This window comes from Empidonax traillii, unplaced genomic scaffold (genome assembly GCF_003031625.1).
Source record: "Empidonax traillii isolate 1590-97213 ecotype Southwest subspecies unplaced genomic scaffold, ASM303162v1 scaffold176:size2985712, whole genome shotgun sequence".
Taxonomy (NCBI): Eukaryota; Metazoa; Chordata; class Aves; order Passeriformes; family Tyrannidae; genus Empidonax; species Empidonax traillii.
Window position 1 is genome coordinate 1,397,644 of NW_020955369.1, and position 22,692 is coordinate 1,420,335.

At 36.2% G+C, this 22,692-nt stretch overlaps 1 protein-coding gene across 1 annotated transcript in view; it reads left to right on the forward strand.

The window, feature by feature from the left end:
- Positions 1-22,692, forward strand: part of TMPRSS15 (transmembrane serine protease 15) — a 56,688-nt gene that overhangs the window by 11,012 nt on the left and 22,984 nt on the right. The window contains exons 5-16 of the mRNA XM_027886023.1: positions 235-390; positions 3,705-3,712; positions 4,501-4,569; positions 4,950-4,985; positions 6,765-6,884; positions 12,007-12,115; positions 14,637-14,746; positions 15,600-15,737; positions 16,929-17,078; positions 19,209-19,311; positions 19,790-19,940; positions 21,041-21,182. Of these exons, the coding sequence (XP_027741824.1) occupies positions 235-390; positions 3,705-3,712; positions 4,501-4,569; positions 4,950-4,985; positions 6,765-6,884; positions 12,007-12,115; positions 14,637-14,746; positions 15,600-15,737; positions 16,929-17,078; positions 19,209-19,311; positions 19,790-19,940; positions 21,041-21,182 (1,292 nt within the window). The remainder of the gene's footprint in view (positions 1-234; positions 391-3,704; positions 3,713-4,500; positions 4,570-4,949; positions 4,986-6,764; positions 6,885-12,006; positions 12,116-14,636; positions 14,747-15,599; positions 15,738-16,928; positions 17,079-19,208; positions 19,312-19,789; positions 19,941-21,040; positions 21,183-22,692) is intronic.

The window sequence follows — 22,692 nt, forward strand, 5'->3', positions numbered from 1 at the left end:
CTGTGAAAATAAGTGCAGATAAAGAAAGAACAAATTTTCTCCAAGGTTCAAACCTACCAGATAATTAAGCAGTGTTTCTCTGTGTGTCATCCTTGCAATTCAATACCTAAAGACAATCTGAGTTTACAAATGGAACCAGAGTTAGAATGAAATATTGTCTAGATGATAAGTCATGTAGCAGATTTATTTTATTAGCTAGAATAACTAATGAACCTCTCTATTTTGTATTGCTAGCGTTGTTGTGATCTTCACACTTTATTTTACCCAGATGGTAACAGCTGAGAAAGTAAAAAATGAGCTGGTTTTGGGTGTCAACACAAGTAACCCTAATCCTACCCAGACTTTGAAAATTGATGTGAACAGCATTCAAGTCACAGGTAATGCTAGTAAGCTTTTTTATTATTATTCCATAAATCCTTGAGGACTACAAGTAACATGAATGAATACTTTGGCTCCCAAACAGCAAAGGGATTGTTACTTTTGCTCTTGGGTGCCCTCTTTCCTGGTTATAGATCTTTCAGGAGCAGCTCAGAGAATCATTTACAGCCTTGTCTACCAGAAATTACGAGCCAGCATCATGTACATTTACTAAGGCGGGAGTAAAGGGCAAAGCAGTGATTTCCCAGTGAAAACCACTCCATATTATTTCCTTTATGTAGCATAATATTTGCAACTTTGTTAGCTCTCAAATTAAAGCAATTAAGCCCCAACTGTGTTGTTTCGTAAGTAAATGCAGTTATAGTTTTGTTTTGTGAAAGAATAAGGAAAGGGCTCAGAGTCAGGGAGGGTGAGGATCCATTTATTGAAAAGATGTCAATTAAGAACAACAAACTAAATACTGAACGTGGCTTCTGGACAAGTGCTCCCAGGGAACTGGCTTCATATTCCTGTAAGGCTTAGGTAAAGTGCAGGTGAAAAAAAAAAAAAAAAAAAAAAAAAGGAATAGGACTTTGAAGACTAGGTAGTTTTAAATCCTGCACATATACAAATATAGTTTTTTTATGTAAGTACTAGAAAATTTATCAAAGCCTAAGTGAAAGCCCATTAAGATCAATGGGAACCTTCGTTTTTACCTCAATAGAGTTTCAAAACAGACCTTCTCTGAGGATTAGAATAAAGAACAATTTGAATTCTTTGAAGTAGAAGTTGATTAGCTGACATTTTAAGACCTGCTGGAGTTACTATTAAGTAGCAACTGAGTGCTTTAAGAGTTTGAATCTGATGTGCAATGTCTCTTACTCTATTCTAAAAGCTGTATTTTTCACTAAGTACATCAGCTATTCAAAGGCTAAATTTGGAGTGTTGGCACCTTTAATTCTCTTTACTATTGCACCACATATAAGAAGTTATTCTAAATAACTGCACAAAACTGTGGAAAGTGATTGCTCATTATACTTCAAAAACATCACCAAAGAAAATAATGAAGAGCTTTTTAAAAGGTTCTATATCCATTGATAAACTTTGAAGTAGTGAAACTTTTACTTCTGTGGATGACTAAAATGCCTCTTTTCACGAGATATCACCTGTCCATTCCATCAGGAGTGTTTCAATAAAATAATTGTAACTAATTAACCATCATAGTCATATATGGCACTTTTGCATCATGTTCTGCAAGAGAAATATTATTCCTGTTTCAGAGAGCGAGAGAACTACAACACAGGTGTGGCTTGCTTGAAATCAGTTTTCTCAGTGATTAAAAGCAACTTTCTTTCTTACAAATTATCCCAGGTTAATTTTAACTCATTTATCTATTCTAAATACTGTTCTATAAGACACAGGTGCTCTGCAAATCTCTATAGAATATGAAGTCTCAGGGCAAAGACTTCCCAGATGAAGATGTTCTATATGCAATACAATGAATAGGGATCGAGGATTCAAAGGAATTGCAGTGGCCATGAAAACTCATGACCTCATCTCACTTTTGGGACATTTCCTCCTTAGGAAGGTTATGGAGTTTGACCAAAGACTTGGAACAGGGTGAGACAAGCAAAAAGAGGGAAGCAGGACACTGATAGTGATTCAATGAGAAATAGTCATGACAATTTTATTTTTTTTACCTTTATTTCTGTCGTATAAACCTAGAAACTGTGCTATAAAAGAAGTTTAAAATGAACTTTCTTTCTTCCAATAGCTGATGAAAATCTTACCACAGTGATACCTTCACCTTCATCAGGTCAGTATCTTTCATAAAAAAGGAACTATTTTTTGTTGCAATTACAACATGAAGGAGCATAAGACTCGCTGTTCAGCTGGTATAACTTAATAAAGCTGCCTTGGATGTAGTTGGGGCTTGACTGCCAGGGTCCATTCAGTGATAATTAGCTGCCTTCAGTGTTTCTGACAATTTGAGAAAGCAGTGACTGATCTGAAATCTGTACAGAAACTCCAAGACTTAATTAGTGGATCAAATCAAAAGCTGAGTCTCCCTCCACCAGCTGAGTTACAAGCTGAAGTTTTCTCAGATGTAGGCAGGTAGGTGAGACTGTCATGCTCAGTAACAGTGGTTACTGATTTACTGAGCAGTGTTGATTGACAGGCTTTCCTTTCACTATGACTGGACATCTTATGATGATAAGGTATAAAGCAAACAAAACTCCTTGGTCTCGCAAATTCAGTGAGCACAAACCTGCCAAAAGTCAGCCAGACAGCTGAATAATACAGGAAGTGCTTTGTAGCACTAGGGGAAGGTAGAGGTGTCACATGCAAACTGCATACAAATTACTACATAGAAATTCTCCAGGGCAGGGTACCAGACCAGGAGCCTCATGCAGTGTATGTGAGCTAAAGAAATGCACCTTTAAATATAGGAGACAAGTATTTATTGATAGTCTAATTACAGCCATAGCAATGAAACAGTTATTAGTCCAGTTACAGGACTACTAACGTGTATAGTCCAAAGTGTAAAATTACTACAGGTTATTCCCAAAGATACTATTAAAATTGCTAACATATGATTTTTTCCTATCTGTCCCTTCCTCTGGTATGCTATCTCAATGCTTCCCTCTGTCCTAAGTTCAACGTTGCTAATCATCCTCAAGAAGAAACCGGGAGATGGGGGAAGGTGCCAGAGGAAGGGGGAAAGGAGTTGGGAGTTGTCAGCACACCAGGCTGGAATGGCAGTAATATTCCTGGTGTGAATTTCTTCCCTCTTTTTCTTGCATCTGCTTGAGGTCATTTTTGTACATTTTTTGGTATTTTCTGCTTCCTTGTTCTTTCTGGTTTAGTCCAAATGCCATAATATACCTAGGTTTTATCACATGTGGTACATTTACATCTGCTGGATGCTTGGAATATGTGCCTTTTGACCCCTAAACCATTCTTATCCATCTCACATGCTACTTCAGTGACACAGTGCAGCAACAGATCATTTGTGATCTGTGCTTATGCCACCGAAGCCTCTGTCCCTGTCCAGTGTTTTCCTTTATGCCGTCTGCTGTCAGCTTGTGAATGCGTTTCTGGGAATGTTTATAACAACCCCAATTTTGTTTCAGCACTCTTCAAGACATAGATTCCTATTAGAACTTCTTGCTCTTGCATGCATCCATGTTTTAGGTCTTTGAATGTTTAATTCCTTTCAAAATAGTTATGCTGCAGTAAATGTATAGACAGATATGGGGATAGATATATATGTGCATAACACTTTGGAAACTACTGTGTAGGTATGAATCAAGCTTCCTTCTCTGAACACACCTGTGTGAGAACAGTCCAACAGGCTGCACCCTCCCTGCTCTCTTCTCTCTCTGCCATTTGTGGCCTCAAATTTGCTGACACAGAATAGTCCATAATCCACTTAATACAGAATTGCCCAGCTTAGCTCAATAATAGCATTTGCTAAATAAGCATGTTTTGATGGAAAATTGGGTAGGGAATCCTCATGCAAGTGTGTGCACTAGTAGGTCTGGGAGAGCAGGAACATCTAACAAAATTAAGTCTGTGATGGCCAACAGTCAGCAACTTCTCCCCACAAAACTGATGGATGATGACCTATAGAGAAAGCCTTACTACATCTCTCACTTTATTCCTTCTGGCCTTTCATTTTATCAACTGAGGTACAGGGTCCATTAACTGTGGCGACATGGGGATTGTTTTCAGCTGAAGGCATGGTCGCCCTACTCACATATTTGAGACTTAATTTTGGAAGTAAAAGTAGTAAACAGGGTTGCTCAGGCAAACTCAAAGAGGAGATGAAAGTAAGACTATTTGGGGGATGGAAATACCAGGTGTGTCCTAATGATTATTATTTACAGCACTGTTGCAAGTTCTGTTGGAGCAATCACAAATATGCATTCCACTTTTCCAGACTGTTTTGCAATTAACTATCACTAATACAAATCTGCTTAGTACCTGGTCTTTTGTTTGTGTGTAAATAAGTGCATAGAGAAGTAGGTATTTATGTATGCCTGTATGTAAATAGACAGTTAGGTTTGAGGCTTTCAATTGATTTGTTGATCAATATAATTTGTAAGAAAATGTACATATACATTTTAACTGATGTTAAAGTTGTCATAACTTGTCTTGTTTCAACAGATCCCACAAGCGCAATTACAAGTTCCGTGATACCAACTTCAGGTCAGAACTTTTACATACTAGGGGAAGGCAAGAAAGCATTGCTCTTATTTTAATGGGGGAGAAAAAAAAAGTCTTTTGAAGTTGCTGAAAAGCATGTGACTGGAGATAAAAGAATGAGATTTAAACTACATTTGAGTTCCACATCATTTTTTCTTATGTTTATTGTGAAGCTTGGCCTTCAGGACCAAGGCAATCAATCAGGTGTTTCTACATCATTAACTCAGATGGGGTTTGGGGATATAGCAAATAATGCAGATATAAATTATGCAGATACAAAAAACAGATTAACTGCTGCTGAGTTCTGCCCAAGAAACTGCAGAGGTGTTTTCAGAGAGCAAGGAGTAGAGTTCTAACCTCAGGCTGTGTTTGTCCAGGTTCAGGACAACTCACCACAAGCAAGTCCTCAACAGCTGTTGGTAAGTAACTGTGTACAGCCTCTTATACCACTTAATCCTCACATCCCATTCCTGGAAATGCAGGATATGCAGGTTTACCTTTGATTAGGGAGGCTTCTCCAAAGAGAAAGGACTTCTAAGACTCTGTATTTTATTAAAAAATAATACGTGTGTTGTGTATGTTGATGTACATATTGATATTCACACTGGTTGCACTTTTTTCTTTTTCCTATCATTTCTTGACCTTTCTGATGGGGGGAAAAAATAAAAACCTTAGCAAATTCTCACATGACTACCAATGGACAGAAAGCCAAAGACATTTTAATCTTTGGAAATGTCCTCTAGCCCTACTAGATAGTGAAATGTATATGACATCTATAAGCAGTCTTATGTGTTTACTGCCCTTATTTAGTTAAGGATGGTAATTACATTGCAACAAACTGTAATTCCGTTTAAAAAAGAAGTCAGAATGTTTTCGTAGGAAAGGTTGATTTCTTTCAATCCAGGAGGTGGCACTGCTGTTTAGTTTTCTGAGCTGAATAAACCCAGAATTGATCGTGACATATGTAAACAATGTTTTCTTGATTGTTGGGCTTGTGCGAAACATTTTGCTACCTTATTGGTTGGATTTTTTTGTTCTAGAATGCACAGTTTTGTCTCTGCTCATCTGTGAAAATTCATTCATCGGCACCGTATCACCTCCAACACTTGACTGGAGTTTGTTTGGTTCATTTTAATTATCAAATGGATGCAAAATGGCAATACTTTTGGCTTTACAGCATTTGCATTGCTAACACTGAGAGTGTTTTTGTAAAACATTCAGTGTTTTGAAGTGCTACAATACATCCAAACCAATTTCATTCTCTGTCATTTATGGTGATATACGAGACAATATCATACAGGCATTTACTTAATCTGATTACAGAACTAACAGTTCTGATTACAGAACTAACGGCTTTATGAGAAAAATAAATCCAGCAATAATGGTTAGAGGCTGTAAAATCAATTTTATAAATTACCATCTTTCCTTCTTGCATAAGAAATTTTTACTTTTTCCTGTAAACATTTACAGTGTGAGTAGGTCTATATAAATAGTTTACATATATTTTATTACAATTTTAATAATTCTGAAATTAGTAGTAATCCAAAGGTTATTTTAGTTGCATGTTTCTGTTCACTTTAAGACCTACTTGAATTCTACAGATGTCTAAGACCAAAACTATTTAAAGACCAAAAGAGCATGTATGAAGTAGATGAACACTTATGTTCTAGGAAAACACTATGGTGAAATCCACGATTTTAAGGATCTGCCTATGTTTTGTTGTTGGTTGGGCATGAGCCTTTAGCCTTTAGCATAATGAAGTGCAACACTGTGATGTGTTGAAGAAATTAAATTGTATTTATCTAAACCCAGAGATTTTTCACTGTTATTTAAACCAAGGTGCAGTTTTCTCATGTTATTCAAACATAAGAAATTGGAAAATGTAATTTATTTTATTGCATAAAATAGTTTATTTGTGCAGAGGGAGGAGGTGGGAATTAATGGAAATTTTGTTCCAGCCCTACCTCAAGCTTAGTTTCAAAAAATATTTCACTTTCAAGAACTTCCTCCATTCTGTGCCAAATTTATCTTTTTAGTGTGCAATATTTTATTCCAGGCTTCTTAAAATGCTGTTTTGTGAAACACAATAGAGTGGTTGATTAGATTTGTGGTAAAGCAGCCAGAGGTAAGTCAATTTTCCTTTGTAGCAAAACTGCATTACTGCTGTGCTGTTATTGCTCTCATCTTTGTTATTCCAGCTGAGTGTTTGCCACCTGCTGAACTCTGTGATGACGGTGTAACCTGCATTAACCAAGATTTCTTTTGCGATGGAGTCTCGAACTGCCCGGATGGTTCGGATGAATCCGAAAAAAGATGTGGTAAGAATGTAAACTGTAAATCAGTCTCTTTAAACATACTTAAAGCTGTCATTAGTTTGCAAATAGTTTATGGGAAACAAACTGCACAGTGATGTCCAAATCAATTCTACTAAAAATAGTAACAAGAGTGATTGTTATAATCTTTATCTTGTAAATAGAAACAATTTTCTTTAAAACTCTCATTAATAAAGAATATGTGTAATAAATAATGAAATATTACAATCTGGTTATATAAACGTAAAAGTATAGAATTTGTTGTTCAATACGTAAATATTTATACCATAAATAAAAACTATGTAAATTATAAAAAAATATAGAAATTTTATATGAAGTTGTGCACCAGTAAAATCAAATAATGTTCTTTCCAAATAATTTAAAGTCATGACCCTGTACAGATATAAATCCACATTACCTTGTATCAGAAACCACCTAATTGCATCTTGGAGTCAGAAAAAAAGTTTATCCTTTGATTCCAGGATTAAGAACATCATTACAGAAAATACTATGAACAGTTTTTCTTGGTTACTGTGTACTCTCAGATACATTGATCCAGACTCCAGATGGGGCAGGGGGTGTGAGGTGGGCAGTAATAGCATTTTGCAGCCAGGCCAGGTGAGTGTGGATGGAGACCTGGCAGGAGCCCAAACTCTTGTTTGTTGGCCTCCCATCTACATCTCACTACCCTGAGTGCTAGGGAATGGGAGTGTCTGCATGGCAGTGTCTGCATGACTCTGATGCAAATATTTGAGTTACTGGCACCACAGTGAGAAATGTGAAAATCTGGGTGACCGGTTCTAGGTGTCCCTGCTTAGGCAAGGGGTTGGACCGGATGGTACCATTAAACCTCCAACCTTCTGTGATTCTATGAAACTCTTACAAACCTGAAACCTCGTGGTTTTCAATGTAAAAAGATTATATCCTTCAGCATCAGTCACTTTGTTTGCCTTTATCTTGTCTTTGAGAACTGTGTCCAGTTCTGGGCCCCTCATGACAAGAAAGAATTTAAAGTGCTGGAGTGTTTCTAGAAAAGAGCAAATGAGCTGGGGAAGGGTCTGGAGCACAGGTCCTGTGAAGAGAGGGTGAGAGATATGAGGGTGTTTAGCCTGGAGAAAAGGAGGCTCAGAGGGGACCTTATTGCTCCTTAAAATTGACAGAAAGGAGGTTGTAGCCAGGTGGGGGTCAATCTCTTCTCCCAGGCAACCAGTGACAGGATGAGAGGAAATGGCCTCAAGATGCACCAGGGGAGGTTCAGGTTGAAAATTAGGAGGAATTTCTTCACAGAAAGGGTTAAACATTGGAATGGACTGCCCAGGGAGGTGGTGGAGTTAGCATCTCTGGAGGTTTTTGGGGAACAACTGGAAGTGGTACTCAGTAGTCTGGTCTAATTGACAATCTGGCGATCAGCCAAAGGTTGGACTCGGTGGACTTGGAGATCTTTTCTAACCTAAATGATTCTATGCTTCTATTCCACAATTCCATCTGACTGCCTACTATCCCCAAGCACCTTTTTGTGCAGAGCAGGCACTGCTCTCTGTAGCAGTGAGATTGTACCAAGGAGTCTGACTGTGTTTCTGTTTACCAAAGGGCTGTGCAGCATTTTGATGGCAACACGTGTGTGTTAATGCTGTCTGCCTCAGCTCTCAGTTAAAAGTCTGTCAAGTTTTCTTGCAGGGAGAACGTTGCAAATGTTCTATGAGGATCTGGAGCCATTAACTCCCTGAGAGTTTTGTTTGCTTGTTTGTTTTTAAATATAGACTTCAGTGTTAGAAATCTGAAATGCTTCTTTCCATCATTCTGCTGTGAGAAGGCCCTCTGAGCTTTCCTGACAAAAACCGTGGGGGAAGTCTGCTCTGAGCTTTCAGAAACATGTAAACTGTTGGGCTCCAAAAACATACAAGCAAGTAAAAAACAAATTTACTTTTTAAAGAATCTGCAAGCTTGACTCTGAAGGCTGGTGACATGCTGACCCCTTCTGTTAGAAGTATGATTTTCTTTAAAAAAAACACCAAAACAAAACAAAAACAAAACCCAAACAAACATACATACACCCAAAAAAAAAAAGGTGAATTGCAGCCCAGCCCACCAACTGCATTTTTCCTTAGTCCAGTAAGCTCAGAAAGAAGACTTAGCTGAACATTTTGGAGGAAATACAGTCCACTTCAGGGTGTTGGATGGTTTTCCCCTGTTCCTCTTCACTGATGCCTGGTATTTCCAAGCAATTCATTTAGTTACCATTATTGTAGCAGCTTCAGCTCATAATCTTAAAGAAATACAATTCTGACTGGAGGACAAAATGTTGCTCCATGTCTCTCATGTTACATTTTCAGCCTTTTCCATCCAAAATCTCAGCTTTTCTAAATTTCTAATTACAGTTTCTTAGCAGACTTTGAAAAAAACAGTGTAATGAGTGTCAAGAAGTTGGATACATATTTGGGGTACCTGCAAATTCTTCTACCTCTGATTTTTCACAGTGAGATTTACAGCCAATTCATAATTCATACTACAAATGCTCCTGCACACAGAAGAATTGCTGTCCTTTAAATAACTTGTTTTTTTCATCTTGGTTCCTATTCCCCGTAGTATTTCAGATTTTAGAATACATTAATGGTTTAAAACTATGGGATAAAAAGTGAATTTTAGGAACCTCTTCCTGCATTAGACAGAACTCAGTAAAATCTCAGCAGAGATTCAGGCAACTGAACACCTTTTCTTTGTTTGTTTTATTGATTAAAATTATCTTGAAAGGTCTCTCTCTGGCTCTGCAATGCAGTGCAGTAACAAAAGGCATCACAAAAGTGCAGCTAGCAATTTCAGTGAAAGGGTCTTTAGGGAAATGTGAAATCTGAACAGCATCTACTAATAATGACTGGCACTGCTGTAAAGCAGCTGTGTAGCATGTAGGTGTAAGGAAAGGGAGACTGGAGGCTCATCCCAGGAGGTGTTTCTGCAGTTCTCTTTGCGGTTATTACATATGTGGGCTAACACTTTGTGATTACCCACCTCACAGCATCACTACAGCGCTGGGAGAGATTAATCATATGTAAGACAGAAAGTAATGAACTGCCCTTGGCAGAGAAAGGTCCTATCAAAGTGAAATATGTGAGCTTGATCTGACCAGTTTGGGGAGCTTCTCCCTGAAATTCTAGGTAACAGGACTAAGCCCTCTTAATGTGCCCAGAATCAGTATCTGCAGGGAGGTGTCAGGGGATAGACCAGGCTTTGCTTGGTGGTGCTGAGCAATGGGACAATGGGCAGAAACTGATGCACAGGAAGTTCTGCCTGGACATGAGAAAGAACTTCTTTGCTGTGCAGTGACCACACACTGGAACAGGTCACCCAGAGAGAGTGTGGAGTGTCCTCTCCCTCACTGGAGATATTCCAGAACCATCTGGACACAATCCTGTGCCATGTGCTCTGGGATGACCCTGCTGGAGCAGGGAGGTTGGACCAGATGACCAACTGTGGTCCCTTCCAACCTGCCCCATTCTGTGATTCTAACAGAAATTAATGAGCAAGTATTTGTCGTTGATTTTATTTGAACAGTGTCTATATCTCTTTTTATTATTGCCAGTGGTATGAACTACTTTTTAGATCAGAATATTTCTTGCTTGTTAAGAGTACCAGTTTTTTTTCACTTCATTAATAACTAGATGGGCACTTTTCTTCTTACACTGATTTTATTCTTTGGCTTGGTAAGGACAGGAAACACATGAATAAAGTGAACAGAAAAAGTATTTGCATACAAATTTCCAACTCTAATACTGTAGCCTCTTATGATAAAAGAGTTCTATAGCAATCCGCAATCATGAACCTTTTCTCTTTGTGTATTTAAAATCTTATGTGTTCTGTTTTGCTCTCAAAGATTGCAAAAGTTAATATGATTCTATTCCAGCTCATTCATTAGACTTGTTGTCGAAGTTCACTCTGTCCAGTCTTTGTTAACAAGTGTATGCCTGAGCCTGAGTGAAACAAAGCCTAATTTTTATCTTGTGTTTGCTACAGTGGTGGTCAGAAAGAATTGTACATTTATAAAATGAACAGACTAGGAGCTTCCTAGAGGAATACTATGCTCAATAGCATTTCAATATGATTGATAATTCATAATTTGGGCAGTGGTTATAGATATATTTCACTTCTGATGTTAATGAAAATCTCTATCTAATTTCTGATCATCTGCCTCGAATTGGTGAACTCGTCCATACATCTTCAGATAATCATGTGTGATACTGATTTTATCCTTATTTCAAAGCTCTATGATGCTTTCTGAACAACTGAAAAAAACCCATCATTACAGGTTCCTAAGATAATTAATGTTCAAGAGGTGCAGCCGAAGCTTCAACAGTTCTTCAGTGTCTGCTGAAATAAAATAACTCCACATGAATTACCATTTCTAATCTTGCTGAGGCTTAAAAAGACTTTTTTTTTTTTTTTATCTGTTTTTTTAAACACAAGAACTTTCCTAGAATGGAATAGCAGCACCAAGGGAACAAAACTAATAAAAGATTTTTGAAAAAATAGATGATGATGGATGACATTTACCTCAGATGAGTGAACTCGATAGCTGGCAGGAAACTTGGGAGATCCACTTATCTCTTGGAGTGCTCAGTAATATATAAGACGAGGAACTGGGAAGCTCATAAAAGTAGAGATAACAATAGTCAACCATATCCGTTCTTGCTTTTATTCACATGACATCGAATCATTTCTGGTAGTGCAAACACAGTTTTCTGATTTAAAGTAGCTGTAGATAAGAACTGTTAAGGCAAGATCCAGTTTCCTTACAAATAAAACGAAAGAAAGAATTGAATTAGTTAAATCCAGGTGTTGGATTTTAATTATTTGGATTGGTATAGATTAGTTTGGATTAGCTAGGTTATCTCTAATTTAAAAATAAATTTTCTGTACTACATTTCCTCTTATACAGTACTTGGAGATCAAAAAGTCATAGGAATTAGAAATAGGAGTAAGTTAACAGTATGTTTTACTTAGTTTTCCCATTGTTGCTTACAAAGCTTTTCCAAGGTAATCCATGTAAACCAATATCCAAGGTCACCCTCATTTTGGCTCCAGTTCTGTTTTTCAAATGGCATTTTGACAAATGATCTTCATTATATCTTTACAGCTGCAGTTTGTGATGGAAAATTCATGTTGACTGATTCCTCTGGGTTTTTTCACTCTATGAATTATCCAAAGCCATATAATGCAAACATCATTTGCCAATGGATAATCCTGTAAGTCATTTTCCAGTAATTTTGTCCCTAACATTTTTTTGATTATGAGGTGATATTGTTTCCTGCACAATAGCCTTATGCATTTTTTTTGGATTACCAAATACTCCAGCACAGAAAATATGTAATATCAGTTTTTTCTTTTGTATTTATGTAACTTTTCTTTTAAAACTTGAATGCCTAGATCCCATAACTATATCAATAATTTTCACACTTACAAAAATTCTTAGGTATGACTTTGAGAAATCTTGTGTGTTATATGCATACACAGTGATATAAGTGTAAGCTCAAAATAAATCACATAACATTGTTTTTCAAAGTATTGCATTAAATACTGGTCATCAGGTAATGGTTTTATATGATATAACTGGTACTAACAGATGGAATTTTCAAGAATTCCCTTCTTATTTAGGGGGACAGATTTCTTCTGCGAGTTTAGAGTGCTTGTGCTCCTAAGTAACTGAGTAATATGTTTTAAAATTGCATGATATAATAGCATCAAATGCCTTTTCAGCCCTAGGCACAAGAAGTGTAATTTTTTTATCAAGGATACATACCTACAGTTGGGAGAGGTCTATTTGACTTTTGACTCTCGAGATCCACTTCACAGGCCAGGGAGAAAAAAAATTGAAAGGCAGTAATTCTTATTATGGTTTTGTAATAATGGCTGTTCTTTGATTCTGAGAAGTATTAATTTGTTAGAAGAGTTTTAAAGGAGATTAAGGATTTACCTTTAAAATTGGAAAAGTTTTGGACTTCTCATTGCCAAGGATGCTTTGAAAGTCCTAGGCTTTAATTTTCTTAAGGACATTTGTTCCTTCTCATCTTCAGCAGTACTATTCATCAATAATTACTGGCTACACATGAATTTAAAATTTAGATGTGTCCCAGGAAAAGCATGAGATTCCGTCCTTCCAAATACAAGTCAGACTTGTTCCTCATTTTGTGCTGTTGCAGAATTTGAGCACAGTAAATAATCATGGCTCAAGTGCACATTTTCCTTCTAAGCTGTTAATTTTTCTTCAAGTGCTGCTATAGCTGCAAGAAGCATTGTAGTAGGTAGATATCTATACCAGGTATGTAGCTAATAAAAGCTTCGTTTTGGAAAGAATCATTAGTAATTGCAAATAACATAGTAGAGGTTCTGCAGATCTGTGCAATTACAGGTTGATCACTGGCAAAAAGAAACATCTTTATGGATTTATCTTCCACTTATCTGCTTTAAAAAAATCTGGCAACACTGACAGCAAAGACCTGAGAAATTTAATGTGGCACTCAAATTTTGTTTTCCTTTTGAACAGAATTGTTACTATGAGAGAACCTTCTGGGTTTTTCAGTAAACAATGAGAGACATTTCCTCCTATTGTTTTTATTATCCCAATAAAAATGTGTTAAAAGTTACCCTCTGATACATCTGAGATTGGATTTCTCTTCTGCCTGCCTTTGTTTAGAAAGATTTCTCCATTACCTTTAGGAAAAGCTTTTACATTTTCACCCCATTTAACTCCAAATGAAGATGCAATTTCCTCTGCTTTTAAAAGAGCAGTATACTTAATATATCCCTGAAACTTAAGCTTCCTGAAGGACTACCTAGCAACTTCATGTTTTATTCTTTTCAAAACAAGGATATTTTTTTTCCTCTGGAGAAATACACAGCAATAACAAATAATAAAAAAAAAAAAAGGTGAAGATTTAACTGTGTACTTCACACTTCTCTACCCATCATTACTGATAAACACCAGCAGATTGCTGTTGAAAAGCTATTTTCAGTGGGTCTTTCAATTCCAGAAAACAACAAATATTGATAAAGGAAGCTAAGCTGACTGTGATAGTAGTGTTTTAGAATTTGTAGTGCCATATATGTTTTGCAGAAAGGAAGTGAGAGAGTAACTTAAATATAGATTATTGAGAGAACATAACTGCAGCAAAATAAAGCATTTTTTACACTTTATTTTAAGTGACTTTTGTTATTAAACTTACTGATGGTTAGGGTGTATAACAAGTTCCCAAACAGTGGGTTTGAGATCATCAAATCTTCTTCATGCAAATCCTGGTTTTGTCAGAAGAAACATTGGTTTGGACTTTCAAGAGAGAGATTTTGATATTTTGCAATTCATATTGAAACCACAAAACTATTCTTCTGGCCTTAGGAAGTCTATCTGAGCAGTGAGATGATATCTAATAGCAACATGTATGAAAAGGTAATTGTAATTCAGTGAGATGTAGGGGAAAATAAGAAACAACAAAAACCCCTGCAGAACTGACTATCACATCCTAGAGTTCAGAACATTCAGTTTCTAGAATATACTTAACTGCAGTGAGTAAAGGAGTATTTCTACTATTACAAAAGGTTTGTGGCCTATTTTTTTGGTAATATTACAAGGTAGAGGTTAGACAAATAGGTCATCAATTCATATAATTTCATGTTGCTTCTGAACTTAAAATCATTCAGTCACTCAATGAGTTTACTACAGTCAAAAAGAGATTTTCAGTTTTCAGGTTTATTTTTCTCTTGCTACCTTAGAGTACCTCAAGGGTTGTCCATTAAGCTGAACTTCACTTCCTTTGAAACACAACAATATGCAGACACATTGAATATTTTTGAAGGTTTAGGACAAAACAAGATTTTAAAAGGTAAGTTTATTTTTCAGGTAATATTACTTTTCCATTCATAAAATATAAGTGGTAAATTATACATTTTGAGGCGAAAAGAAATGCATGTGTATTTTTGAGAGGAGACTGGAGCTGTGTAAAATTACCTTGTTAGACAGTTGATCTCAATATACACATCTGCTCTTAAAAATTGCTTTCTTTACATACTAGGAAATATCTTCTTGTTTTTTAAGCTCTTATTTGAACAATCCTGATAACTTGACCAGAGTCACGGTCTTGTGGAGTCCATGTTTCATTGGAAATATGTTGTCAGAAGATCCTGTAACATCACACAAAATAATGTAAAATAAAAGTATCTAAACTGGACTGTTGGGAGAAGTAGTGTCATGTTCCCTGAAAATCATTACAAGCATGACATTGGTTTCCTCAAACCTTGAAATACTGGTTATACCTTTTCTCTATCTCTCTACTCTACTTTGGAAAACTGGGATTTTGCCCATTTTTCACAAGACTCAGTCTATACAGCTGAATTCCACCAGAGGCGGAAAACATATAAATTTATAAAGAAAGTATTATTATTATTTAACCTTATTTTTGGAAGCAACTACAGAATGAGAATGTGAAATAGAAAAAGACTAGCTTATATCCATATTGATCAATATGAGAGCTGGGTTATGCAGAATATTCATATGGCAGCCAAACAGCTAAATGCTCCAGGGCCTTGAAGCTATTGTAGCAGGATCACAGTACAAGAGGGAAAGCATTTCTTAAGACCCCGTAAACTAATCTACAGCATTTTTGTGACAGCACTGGAGATTTTAATGTGCACGGGATTATTTTCTCTCTGACTACATTATTCTTTGCTTGTTTTCAGCTTCTCTGTCAGGGACCAACACTGAAACAATTTACATTTTTTCTCATGAGGCTACAGCACAGTTCACCACCGATTATGCTGAAAATTACAGTGGTTTTAACGCAACATACACTACATTTAATGCAAGTGAACTAAACAGTAAGTGTTCTCTGTGAGTGTGTGTTTTTGTTTGTTTGTTATGCCAGAAGTTTGGTGTATCCATATTTTCAATCTGACAATATGTGAAAGGGAAGCAGTATTTTTTGGCCTCAGCCTACTAACTAGATCTTGCTTGGACAATTTAATACTGCTTTACAGATTAAATGATTGATTTCAATAAGGCCATCCTGTTTACCTGTGTCTAGCACTAGGGTGATGTCCTACAAAGCTCATCTGTTTAAGTAAAACTGTGTCCATACCTCCATCAGATTCCTCTCAGCAGGTTTGTTCACTAATGAATGATGTGGAATCACTGACAACAATCATTATTCTGTGGTCACCTGACAGTACCTCCTCTCCAGAGTTTCTAGTGTCTCAGCTCACTGCCATGGCTCGTAGTCCCAAATGGTAAAACTGTGATCCAGGAAAATACCTGCTGCAGCAAATAGGAGTGGGGGACAGTGCAGAATGCAGTGAATCTACAGTGGCAACAGAATGCAGCAATATGACTCATGCATTGGTATTCCTTGGTAATTGGACAAATGGTGGCTTTTTCAGCTGCTAAATTTTGAGCAGGATGTGAATAGGGGATGTGACAGGGAAAGGATATACTGCAGGAAGCATCCAGAGTACCAGCAAACTCCTATCATGTGGAAGCCCTTGCTGACGTGCATTTAAAGGGAAAGACATGGACATATCATAGGAAGAAAAGTGATGAGGATGCTGCAGCAAATGCGTGTGAGCAGAGGAGCAAATGAGGAGAATGGAAGGGGCATCCCAGGTGTGTGGAACACAGCATTCAGCTGTGGTGGTGAGCCCTTTCAGCTGGTCCAATCCAGGTCTTGGCAAAGAAAAGAAAAAAAGAGCAGGCTCAGCCTTTAGAATTACCTTTGCAAGGGGCTCTCTCTTATTGCCCCACCACATTACTGGTGAAGGATCAGAAATGGAGATTGGTGAGTGCAAGAGTATTTAGAGTCACCCTTCAGTAATAATGTCTCATTAACAAGTACAAATGACACGTTTATTTCAGTAATTCTGTTGCATCGCGTAGAGGAGGAAATTGAGTCACTGTGGTCTCCAGTTTACAATCATAACTAAAATTTTACCTTTTTCGTCTCTCTTTCTTACATTATTCAGAGAAAATACTCAACATCTCTGTCATTTTTATTTACTAGAGGTTCTTATTCACAGGTTATGAGAAAATCAATTGCACTTTTGAAGACGGCTTTTGTTACTGGATGCGAGATTTAGATGATGATTCAGTCTGGGAAAGACTTCAGGGTCCTACCTTTCCCCTGATGAGTGGTCCTGAGTTTGATCATACATTTGGCAACATCTCTGGTAAGATTAAAAAAAAAAAAACTTTCCTTGCAGATTAAAGGAAAAGCTTGATTTAGCTTATATTATGTCACTGTACAATGGATTCTTCATAATAGTGTTACTAGGATGTCGTTTTATTCTGCCATAAAAATGAGTCGGGCTACCAAGCAAAACATTTTATGTTACTGATTGGATCTTATGGAAATAGACCAATACTGGAGGAAGAAATAAAGGAATATGTAAAGTGGATAAAGTGTTATAGGTCAAAACCCCTCATGTTTACCTTAAGGGGAAAAAAAAGTATAATTACGTTTTAGGGAAATCACTTTATTTCATTCAGATCTACTACTGATATCTTCATGTTTGGCACAGAATAATTTTGATTTCACATAAGGTTAGCCTGCAGTGTACAAGGGGAATCTGTATCCCCAGTTACCTCACACCAAACACAGTAATTGCCAGAACTTCTGCCAAACACACAAATACTCCAGGAACTGTTGCAGTTAAATGACTTAAAGAGTGACCATATCAAAAGTGGAGTTTAATTAAGGAGACAATACTGATAGAAATCAGATTTTGAATGTCTGTCATGGATGCTTATCCTATAATTAGACTCCAAAAGTGGGTTTTTCTCTGCTTCAACAGGAAAACAAAACCATCTCTTCCTCAGCTGATTTGTCACTCCAGTTAAAACCAACATAATTTGGATTTTGCAATGGTTATATGTATTTTATGTGGGACTTATATAAAACTCATTCATTTACAAATGACTGGGAAAATAGCAAATTATTCTGGAAGAAGTTACTCCTGGAAAAAGAAAAATAGTAATCTCCACTTTATTGGATAGACATTATTCACCTCTCTCTGAATAAATGCTCATTTTCTAAACAATCTTAAGAACACTGTTTTACTTCCCACTTGACTCCTAGAATACAAATCAGATGAAGGAATGTAAAATTTGTTTAATAAAACCCTTGACAATGATTTGTAACTCTCTTGAAAATTATTATTTATTTTAGGTGCCCTCTGTTTCCCTGTGCGAAATCTAAGCTGACACATGTAGTGTTCCCATATGTATTGTTGCTATTATATTGCATATTTAAATTTCTATGACCTGTATTTGGAGTAAAACTGTGAGTTTCATCATGAATACCTAGCTTTTCCATACACTGAGAGAAACTCTATTTTTGTGTCTCTACTTTTGAAGAGCAAAGAACTTAATACACACTCAACAATTGATTCTGAATGCTGAGAATTGATGAAACAGAGAACTGACACTTTGACTATATGAAGACCTTTTTCTTAAAGCTAGACACCATATATATTGTAATGAATGCTTTCTAAGTCAACACAGGAAATGAAAGGCCTGATTCAGATTTCAGAATAATTTTTAGGCATTTTTTCCTCCTACATGAAAAAACCTAGGTAATCTAGAACTATACATAACAGAATATAATATAATTTAATATATATAATTGTAATTATTTATAGATTCTTTAAATATTATATTTGCATATATATGTGTTTGATTGATTTTAAAATACTGAGCAAGAATTTCATTTTAGAAGTGCCTAAATATGCTCTTCTCATGAGACATCACAGTGTTTCTGTGGACTGGCCTTACATGGCAAAAAGAGGTCCAGATTCCCAGCTACAACGAATTAACTCCAAAAAAGCTACAAATTCAATTCTATAAATTACTTTTGTGTTTGTTTTTTTTTTTGTTTATAATGCTTCACCTTGCTATAAAATATTCATTAGTCATTCGCCCTCTCAAAATGCAATCCACTTTTATGTGGATAAAAATTCTGAAAATGTTAGAAAATTCTTCTGCAAAATCCGAAGCAATATCAAACAGGAGCACATTTTACAAGTCAAATAGAATTGCTGCCTTCACTAAATATGAGACAGAAAAGGACTAGTTTCACACTTCTTATCTGGTTCTGGGGAATATCCAACAAGCTTAAAAAGCTCATTTTAATACATCATTGACTGATGAATATAATTTGGGAGAATCATTCACATTTTCTGTGTCAGGAACCTTCCTAATCATGCAACACTATCGGTGCTTGATATTATTTTACATTTAAAGACTCTAATAATTAAAAAAGAAAATTCTTTACTGGCTAAAATGTGCTCATGCTCTTGCAGGATTTTATATTTCAACACCAGTTGGAATGGGATTCTTCGAAGACCAAGTCCGGATTCTGAGTTTGCCTTTGGCCTCTTCAGATACATATTGCCTAAGCTTTTGGTATTGTTATGTAATTCCTAAACCTATACTTTGTTTAAGAATATAACTAAGGAGATTTTGTTCGTATAAAATAATAATTCAAGTTGGTGTGCCAGCAATACAAACCTGCTTCTGTTCGATTTTCCACAATCAGTCTCAACTCCAGGCCTGGAACTTTAACTCCTTTGTAATTTTGATTTTTGCTGTTAGCTTTAATGTAATGTATTTTCTTTTACACTCTGTATCCACCATTTATTTCTATAGAGAAGTGGCATTAAGAATCCTTGAAACATTTTTTGTCATGAAGCTTAACTAGGCATCTGCAGGAAATATAGCAAAGCAGCAGCTAAATTCTTTGTGCAATTTAAATATATAATTTATTTTCATGCTCACTGTGAATTAGTCCTAATTCCATAAAACTGGCTGTAAAATTCAAAGAGTGACATTTTTTCAATTTCTCTTTTTTCTGATAATAACAAAATGGCTTTTCCATCTCTAGGTATTTCATGTACAGTCCTAACGTCTACCGTTTGAGAGTCAGCATAAGTAATGAGCATGGTTTGGAAAAGGTCATTTTCGAGAAAGAAGGAAACTATGGAAACAAATGGAATTATGGACAAGTAACTTTAAATGAAACATCTGATTTTAAGGTTTGACAAACTGCTAGTTCTTTTAAAAATTTATTTTAGCTAAACTGATATCAGACTTCCCCATGAAAGTAACCCAGTAACCCAGCTCCAAAGGTATTTTCTGCTATTATGTACTAATCCCTGTCATCAAATAAATGTTTAGCATGCAGAATCATAGAATTAGAGAATGTTTCGGGTTGGAAGCGACCTTAAAGATAATCTAACTCCAACTTCCCTGCTTGGGCAGGGACACCTTCCACCAGACCATGTTGCTTAGAGCCCCTTAGCCGTGAGGAGATAAAAATTAAATAACTTCAGATTCCAAATAGTATTTTCATTAATTACTTACAGAGTAATACACTGAAAGTGTGTTGCAGACGGAAGTGGGTTTTGGTACCACATGGTTAACATGTGTAAACACAGAGGGGAGATTTATTCTAGACAATTCCTTCAGCACCTCTCTTTTGAAAACAATTCCCTTTTATATGTATTTGGAATAGTTTGCCCTCCCATAGTAGTTTTGATTGATGCAAAAACACTGCCAGAAAGATGCATTTACCATCTGAGGAAGTAAATGCATCCGTGACCTGGCTGCATCAGATTTCCAACCAATGTGTGATTTGTGAATTCGGGAAGATTGCTATACCTAACTGTATTTCACCAGCACTAATTCCTTGGTTGCAGGATTACTTTAAATATGTGGATATTAAAGGAAAATAATGAACAAATTAGATTAATTTCTGTTTTTCATGCAGATACACCATTAGTTCAGAAGAAGTTATGGCCTGACGAGCGATGCAGAATTTGTTTTGAAAATTGCATGATTTATATATGAAAAGTAAAGAGATTGAATATTTTTAAATTGTGTTCATTATTTGTATGAAGAAGTTGCTGCATTCCTTAGGGTGACACCCTCAGTCTGCACAGTGCTACTTTGTTTTGCCAGGAATTCTGTCTCATCCCTGACATCCTCCCTCGAGTGCAGCACCAGCATAGATTTACAGTGGAAATAAGAGCATTCAAGAAAGAAGACAGATCGATTAGGTGTGGAAAGTTGAAAAAATGGTTCATTAAATTTTAAAATCCTTTTTTTTTTTTTTTTTATCCTCCCTGAACTTCAGGTTATTTTCGATGCCTTTAAAAGGCGTGGTGTCAGTGACATTGCCGTGGATGACATCGGCCTGACAAAGGGAAAGTGCAACGAGAGCAATTACGTAGAGCCAACCGCGATGCCCGCTGTTACCACTACCCCTTCAGTTCCTAGTAAGTAAACACTCCATTGCAGTTGATTTCCTATTAATCTATTTGTGTACAAGCGATTCAGAATTTTCACCCTTCAGTTTTATAAAAAGCTCTCTTCAACACCGTAAAATTATCTTCAGGATAACATACTATGGATAGAGTTCCCTGCCCGTGACTCCACTGACAGCAGTGGTGGAGTGGAGGATAATTAAATAATTCAAAATTTGTCTCAAAAAGCTTTAATTAGTAAATCTGCCAGGACACCACTGAAGGGGAAAGAAGAAGAAAGAAAAGGAAGATTTTAACCTCTGTATTTGAAATTATAAATGACGTAGAAGGGGAATAAGGGAATGAGTAAATTCATGTAACAGTATCACTAGAGATCTCAATAGTGAAAAATCTGAGAGAACAGGCACACTGAAAACTCCCATATTTAAGTAAATTCATTTATAACAGTGCCAGAGTAGTTTAAGAATGGAGCACAAACTATGTGAGTGTCTGATACCCAAAATGGAGGTATTATCCAAAACAAGGCTCATAATTACATAGTTCTTTTCAATATACATTCAGTTGTATTGTTAGTACTACTATATATGATTACATTAAAAAGGGAAAAGGCAATGTTTGCTTTGAAAAAAATAAAAATAAATGGAAAATGTATATAAAACAATGAAGAAAGATTGTGTACGATGTTAACCAAGTCCAAGCACATTCAAAGCAAAAACTAATACAAATATAAATAAAGTTTGGAGGGAAAATATCATTAAAATATCTGATAGGGCTTTATAACTTATTGTGAAAGGAAATTAAAATTTGGGGAAAAGAAAAAGATATTTCTACAAAAACCCTATTCATAGATGGCTGCAAATCATTAAAAGAAACAGTGAGAATGTTCCAGGACTGCCTCTTATTAGATCAACTGTCACTTGCAAAGTTGTTTTCTTGACAGGATATAGTAAATGAAAATGGTCTAAAATTAATATATAAAAAAGACTGTTTGCGTTGTATTCATGTTGAAACACTGTGTATTAATATTGTCATTCTGTCAAATCTGTCACCTCCAAATCTACTGCATCATGACAGGTAAGAAAACAAAATCTTGTAAATATAAGAGCAAAATGCACCTTCAGAGCTCCATCACAAAACACAGGGAGGTAAAGTTCAACAAGATGTCTCTGTCAGCAAAACTAAATTTTAATAGCAGTAGTAATTTCAGTTCATAAGTTACCAAAATGAGTTTTGGAATTTTAATTGCCGTTTTTGTTAAAGTAATTCTGTGGAGAGATGCTTTTGTCTGCCACCTACAGCCATCTTTCAAGTAAACACACCTCACAAGTTAGCATCAGTCTAATGATTTCTGGTAGAAGACATCTGTGGCAGATAGGAGCTGAGTGCAGCTGTCAAAACACTAAAGAAATGTTCAAACTATAGATCTCTGCCCAAAATGTGGTAATCAAATTTTAATATTCGAAAAAAGGATGTTGTCATATGGCACATACTTCCTTATGAGAGAGATTAGAGAGGATACACA